The sequence below is a fragment of the Octodon degus genome, unplaced genomic scaffold (genome assembly GCF_000260255.1).
Source record: "Octodon degus isolate 3935 unplaced genomic scaffold, OctDeg1.0 scaffold00085, whole genome shotgun sequence".
Lineage (NCBI taxonomy): Eukaryota > Metazoa > Chordata > Mammalia > Rodentia > Octodontidae > Octodon > Octodon degus.
This window is the reverse complement of record NW_004524661.1, coordinates 2389231-2396837: the sequence shown is the minus strand read 5'-3', so window position 1 is coordinate 2396837 and position 7607 is coordinate 2389231. Positions and strand designations below refer to the sequence as shown.

The window sequence follows — 7607 nt, the reverse complement described above, 5'->3', positions numbered from 1 at the left end:
GCTGGAGGGGCTGTGGGGAAAAAGGAGCCCTTACCCACTGTCAGTGGGAGTGCAGAATACAGCAAGCACTGTAGAAACCAGAGTGAAGACTCCTTAAAAAGCTAGGATTTGAGCTTTCATTTAGCTCAGATATTACTCTTCTTGGTATCTTCCCCACTATGGTATTAAAAATATCGTACCATAGTGATATATGTGCATCCATGTTTATAGCAGCACAGTTTGTAACAGCTAGATCTTTGAAACAACTCAAATGCCTACCAACCGAGGAATGTTTAAAAAAGATGTGGTCTTTTTATACAATGGAGCGCTACTCAGCCATAAAGAAGGATAAAGTGGAGATTTTTATGGGTAAATGGATGTAACTCGAAACAGTACTCACAAATGAAATAAACCAGACACACAGGTGCAAACATCATATTGTCTCCCTAATGTGAGAAATGGAAACAATAAATAAGATAGAAAACGTATATCAGAAATTATAAAATGGGAAGAAACTAAAAGGAAAGAGAAAGTAGGATGGGGAATGGAATATATGATAGTTAATACTAATAATTTCTCTTAGTTCATTGAAAAGAAGGGTTTGTGCTAATATTGTTTGGACAATTAACTGCTCATATCTTATACTCTGAGTAATGAATTTAAAGATAATACACAATGTATTAACCATTGTTACCCAATTATCTTGTTTTGATTTTTTTTCCCATTTAGAGTAAAAAAAAGGCTGGGGGATAGCTTGGCAGTCTAAACACCTGCCTGGCAAGCTCAAGGACCCGTGTTTATTCCCAGTACTGCCACCAAAACCAGCTGTGGTGCTACACAGCTGTATTCCAGCACTGGGGAGACTAGGACAGGAGGATCATTAGAAAGGCCTCACTACACAGCTTGGACTCATAGTGCTCCTCCTGTTTTCAGCCTCCCCAGTGCTGGGATTATAGGCCTGTGCCACCAAGCCAGGTCTCACTGGCTGGTTCAGTGGGCCCCAGGGGTGGGGCCAGTGTGGCAGGTGGTGCTGGGGATCAAATCCCAGTCCCTGTGCTTGCCTAAGAAGACATTTAGTACACTGAGCTATCTCGCTGGCCCACTAGCATGTTTTTTCAATAGTTGGTGTAACCATCATAGAGTGGACCCTAAAAGACGTAGTATATCATAAAAAACACACTACACTGCTGGCCCTTAGAGAAGAAATTGAAAAATGCATGTGCAGCAATTTCCATGACCAAGGCTGCCTAAGCAGCTACACTGATACATGTCTAGAAACTAATGGCCACCACTTTGAGTGCCTCTTGTAATTGTAAGGGCCAAAGGTAACTTGTATTAATGTTATGAAGTCTCAATAAAATTAGTATTAAAATACTGACAAGATTTTCTTTTCCTGAACTATGTGCACATTTTTTTGATGGGTTCAGTACATTTAAAAAGTCCCTTACTTAATAGGCTAGAGAAATCCTTATATTCTCTATCATTGTCATATGCCAGAGGAAATGCAGATGGTTTAATTATAAAGGGTTGATAATCTTGAATCTTCAATAACTTTTGTATTATAGTATTATCATCCCTGTAATCCTTATCTTTGCCAAATTTCCCCTCCCATTAGCAACAAAATCGGATGTTCTACATCCTTTTCATTTTCTGAATTAAACTTTAATTGTTTCAAGAGATAGGCTGTTCGGTCCACAGAGACTAAGGGTCTTGATCTGTATAAGTCTCATAAAAACTTTGGATGATTTCATTAATCTTTTTTTCTTCCCACTGTCAGTTCCCTAGAAAGCTTTATTCAGCCCAGACAACATTTCTTGGGCGGCCATTAATCTTCCCCCACTGCACCATTTTCTTGCTTTCTCAGCACTCTTTGAGCAAACATTTCAAACACAATAAAATAAAATGTGTTCTTGCTACCAACTGAATGCCTAGAAAGTGGATTCAAATTTAGTTTTTTTCAATGAGAACAGCGCTCAGAAAATGTATTTTGTATAGGTAGGGCTGGTATTAACATCTTTAATAAAGACTGAATTCCATTATGAGTAATCCTAGGGATCACTCATCCATATCTCATCTTATTTACCTAATTTAGAGCCCAGCATTCAAATTCTTTTTGCATAGAACCAGGTCACAATGCAGGGTAAAATCAGGGCTAGGTTCAGCTAACTCTTTACTAGTATGGTGATCAAACAGGAGACAGCGTGTACTAATTGCCCTCTAAATTTTTCATTGGAATTAAAAAGTTGATTTTGAAATAAAATCACTTTCGTTAACATTTAATGAGATTTGGAAGACATGTATTGACCTATATCAAGTAACAAGTGAATGGTAGATCATTACAATAATTAGATGAAATAGTTGCTTATTAACCAAAGATTCAAGGACCTCTTCCTGTAATAGGGACACAAACATTTCTATTACATTATACTGGAATGAAAAATAAATCCTTTAACAAGGTTAATTATAGTTCTCAAATTTGCTAATGACATAGTTTATTTTTCAGATACAGCAGATAGCAAGGCACTAATTTGCTTCTGAATATATTCCCTGCTCCTTCCTTCAGATAAATAACATTAAAATTCTTTGCAATTAATCTGAAAATTCTACATCGTCAAATCTTATTAATTATGAACCAGAAGTTAAAAAGAAGTTTAGTAAACATTTCTACTGAGTTTACTTCCTAATAAGTTTACTGTTTCTCTTATTATCAAATGACTATTTCAGTAGAAACATAAACAACTCTCAAAATATCAATTACATAATACCATAACTTGCACTAAAGAAAACAAACTGAAAGCAACCCGTCAACAACAACAAAACTCCAATAGACTTAGGTAACCACGTGAGAATGTGCCAAATACAAGACACTTGAGCATGCACTGCCGCCTTGATCCAAAGAAGGATTTGCACTGCTCTTTAAGCAAATAGAAACATATGTTCTGCTACATGGCCAAATTTCTCAATGTTCGATCAATTTTTAAAAACAATTTTGTTGCCAGTCCAACAAAACATTCAACTGCTGACCTTTATGAAGAATAATGCAAAAGACAAAGAAATTTGTTTCTTTTCTTGGGATATGTTCATTAAAATAGTTAACTGAATAGTTCTTTTGTTATTAAAGAGTATTTTGATATGGTTTGCTTTTCTAATAGTTTGCAGCCACAAATCTCCAGGAAGTTTGAGAAAATATTTTTGGAAATGCTCATTTTAATATCAAGTGAATAAAAGGAAGGAGGCACCAAGGATTCTTGTCCTGACCACACTACTTACTTACAATGTGACTTGTAAGCCAGCTGTTATTATAGAATTATGGAATTTGACATACAAAGGACCTCATAAGGCACTTTATTTTTCAAATAAGATGACAAGGAACCATGAAATTTAACCACCTTGCCTAGATTCACATAACTAGTAAGAACTGTGGATATAGGGAGGACTGAACCACATCTCTGCATTCTCAAGATTACTGTTTTAAGTAATGAGCATATTTCTAAAGATGTCAATTGTAAACAAAGCAAAGCAAAACGAAACAAAACAGGTAACCACAAGCATTTGTAATCCTGCTGATATAGCAGCACGATTATGTGTTTCTTAAAATGCAATTTCTAAAATTGGCAAGAAAAGATATTAAGTATTCAATTAGTATAAGATAGCTTGTTTTGCTGAAGATGATGCAACACTATATCACTATGATTTGTTTTAAAACAGGGCTCTGGGAGAATTTACTAAGCAGTTTTAACTCATGGCTATGGAATCTTAATATAATTTTTTAATTCCTCCCTGGTTATATACTGATTATAATGTAGTGTTCTTTTTTTTTTAAATTTTATTTATTTATTTATGTGTGTGTGTGTGTGTGTGTGTGTGTGTGTGTGTGGCCAGTTCAGCCCACCAGGGGACGGGGCTGGCTGGCATGTGGTGCTGGGGGATCGAACCGCGGTCCCTGTGCTTTGCTGAGCTTGTTCTAAGTAGGTGCTTTAGACCACTGAGCCATCTCACCAGCCCCTAATGTAGTGTTCTTTAAAACTCCGTAATGTTGATTGACCTAAGAATTTCCAGGGTGGCCACAGGGTCTGTTTTGGTCCAGGAGACTTACATGTCAAGTGTCTCATACATCAAGCCCTATGAGAAAATCCACCTGCTGCAACAAATGGATGTCTGGGCTGGTGAGTGGCAAGGGGGTGTAGGAGCTCAGCCTCTGCTTAGTTACCATCTTGAAACATCAGACTCTGGGATAGAGATACCCACGTATTCTAAGAACATCTATGCATCATTTCTTCAAAGTGTAGCCACAAATTAGGCCACTGAATTATCTGGATGGTACTGATTCAAATCCTAGTACGTTTTCCCCCACTGAAATAACGTATTTTTCAATTAAACTCAATTACAGTTAGGTGACATTTCTCTACTGATGCTACTTAGTAGCTGTAACAGCTACATGTACTCCTTTCACATTGTTTTTATTTTCTTTCAATTTCATTTCTTAATCCTTATGCTACAAGTTCGACTTTTAGATCTACCCTGACAAGATTTCCACAAGGTTATGTGAAAATTAGGGAATTAAACTGTTTTGCTTGCTTCTTAAGCCTCCTCCATAGACCAAAAGACAAACATAAAACTATATTACAAATGAATGACACATACCTTTGCTATAGTTGTAGTAGACCCACTGTCCATCCTTGGGCTTTGGAAGTGACACAGGTGTCTCTTCAGCAGGAAGGCTGTAGAATCGGCATTCAATGAACAGCCGCTGGATGGTGTCATCCATTGTGATTTGAGAATCATTAAGATTTAGAGCTATGATCTCAATCCGGATTTTCTCTGCTGGCTGTTTAAAGAACACCCCCCAAAATAAAAAAGAAACAAAATAATGAAGTAAACAAGCCTTTAGTTGTTTCCACTATCAACTTAGAATAATGAACAGAGGCCAATGGTTTTCTTTCCTGACATACACTGTACACTCCTGTATGTTAAACACAATAGATTATTCAGGATAGAGAGGGAGAGAATGAGATTCTAATGCCCCAAGGTTTGAAGTTAACAGTATCATGCAATAGTTTCCTGATTTTATTTGAGGCTATTAATACTCCACTAGTGGGCTATCAGGAGTGAAGATTATGAGATCTTCATCTCAGACAGCTTCTAGAATGACAAGTATCAGTTGGCCTTATTTCAAACTATGTAGTGACGCACATGTGTATCACTGCTTTTGTTTAATCTACCTGAAGAAGTTTCAATTATTCAGAGATTAAAGCCTGTTGAATGCATTATGGCTATTATGCTAACAGTATATGTAGCTATATGAATCTATATTAACTAGAGCAGAAACTATAGCTCAGGGCCAGGGAGATGGCTCACTGGAACAAGTACTTCCCTGGCAAGCACAAGGGCCTGAGTTCAATCCCCGATTCCAAAAAAACAGAACAAAACAAAAAAACCCAAAAAACGAAACAAAACTACAGCTCATTCTCCTATGTTCTGCCACAACACATTTTATGCAATTAATAATGCATTTTTCAGGCAAAAGCAAACTTTTTAATCTAATAGTACATATAGTCTGTTACAGATAATTTGTATTTTACATTTATAAAATTAATGACTAAAACGATATTTGTACTCCCACCCTGTTTTACATTTAGGTGTCACAGATATTATCCTAAGTCACAAATATTTCCCTAAGTAATGATTTCCAATAAGAGATCCTGATATAAAAATCAGATCACATCATAATAACTCCCTGTTAAATTTTGTTAAATTTTTCTTTTCAGGGCCGGCCAAATAGCTCAGCAGATTAAAGTGCCTGCAAGCTGGCGCAGGAGCCAGGGGTTCCCCCAGGGCACGCTGAGACAGCAACTGAGACTGGGCGTGCTGGCGCACTGTAATCCCAGCTCTTGGGAGGATGTAAACGGGAGGATCACTACCAGTCTGATCTAGTAGTGAGACCCTGAAGACCCTTCTCTAAAAAAAACAACAAAAAAATTTCTTTTGTTTACAAATTAAAATTTGTTCTTTCTTTTCAAAATGCCTCTTCAGAGACATGCCACTGTAAATTATATAATAATAATTAGCAAGGGCTGGTGAGATAGCTCAGTGGACTAAGCACCTGCTTAGGCAAGTGCAGTGACCAAGGTTCAATCACCAGTACCTCATATCATGCCGGCCCTGACCCCAGGCGCACCTAGCCACCAAGACAGTATGTGGTGGCACACGCCTGTAATCCCAGTGCTGGGAAGGCTGAAAACAGGATCACTACGAGTTCAAGCTGCCTAGTGAGACCCTGTACCACATACATTAAAAAATAAATTAGCAAAACAAAAATAAGATTTGTTTATATGACCTGCTTTGTGGAATTCACTGTTAAATGTATATCAGTGTGCAAATTGACCATGATGATTATGTAGCTCTTTCAGAGTACATAATATAATTAATCAAACTGAAAACATAAGTGGCCTATTGTAACAATATCCTCATAAAGAACAATTTCTACTGCTGTCAAAACCCCCTCAATATTTGATGAAGTAATTTTACCCCCTTCTTTCAAAAGACATTTTCTTTTATTATGTATTCTAAGATACTTTAACTAAAAACTCAAATCTGAATATTTCAATAAGGTTATTTTATTATTCAGTAGATTCATGGAAATTTTACTAGGTTGACAGAGAAAATTCCACACCATTCTGTCTCCACTAATACAGGTACAAGGCTGCAGCTGGCAATATTACTAGGATTAGCATAGTATGATGAAATATTTAAAGGAAAATTTTTTCTAAAACCTAATAAATCAAATGACTGCCAAATGTCATTAAAGTGATGGTCTTTGACTAGAATATGCTTTTCATATTCAAATTTGAAAAGAGAGAGATGAAAGCCCGGAAAGGTTACTCAGTTTCAACTAATAACCTCAAGCCCTCTCTGTTCACGTGCATAAAAAATGAAGTTGGCTCTATTGTCTAATCTCACTTCAGAAAAGCTCTTCTCTACTTGCTCAGAACTACATGGTGAAGAAAATATGTTAAATGATATTTTTTCCTTAAAAATGTATTGTAGTTGTGAAAAATGCTGCACATACATATATTTTATAATTTCAGTCCAAGTGTAGTACAATGCATAATTAAGTCTTTTACATGACTTGGAAATTTGACAAACTTCGAGTTGTTATAGTAAGTGTATCTTACAAAATACTCATGCTTCTGCAAAAAAGGAAGGAAAATCACTATAAAAAGAGATATATGAAGCTAGAAATTTAAAGTTGTTTAATATGGAATCTGATGAGGAGACAAACGAAGGTTTAAATAGTAGAATAGACAAGCTTATTGAAGTGGTTACTTTATTAATAATATATTGACTATGTAGTCCTCATATGGAAGCTTCTATTACTGTAAAAATTAACGTAGGCTGTTACAGTAAGGCTATATGCAACTTTTTAAAGTTTAAAATGTAATTGTAGATAAAAGCAGACACCTGAATCCTAGCCTCAAACGCCAAATAACAAAAACAAAGAGTAAAATTACAACACTCAGAACAACAAAAATGAAATATACTGTACATTAACCAAAGAAAGAAAAAGACTTAAAAATTTATTTTGCTGGTCTAGTTCTTTCTCCACTCATCCCCATTATCTCTATCCC

The 7607-nt window shown here is 36.1% G+C and overlaps 1 protein-coding gene across 3 annotated transcripts in view; it reads right to left on the bottom strand.

Annotated features, from left to right (window-relative positions):
- Rpgrip1l (RPGRIP1 like) overlaps window positions 1-7607 on the bottom strand; it is a 112876-nt gene that overhangs the window by 17353 nt on the left and 87916 nt on the right. For 2 of the 3 annotated variants that reach the window (XM_004637019.2, XM_023721761.1), the window contains exon 23: window positions 4624-4807. In XM_004637019.2, coding sequence (XP_004637076.1) covers window positions 4624-4807 — 184 coding nt within the window. Of the gene's footprint in view, window positions 1-4623; window positions 4808-7607 lie in introns of those variants that run through there. The other variant, XM_023721762.1, reaches the window with a different exon arrangement.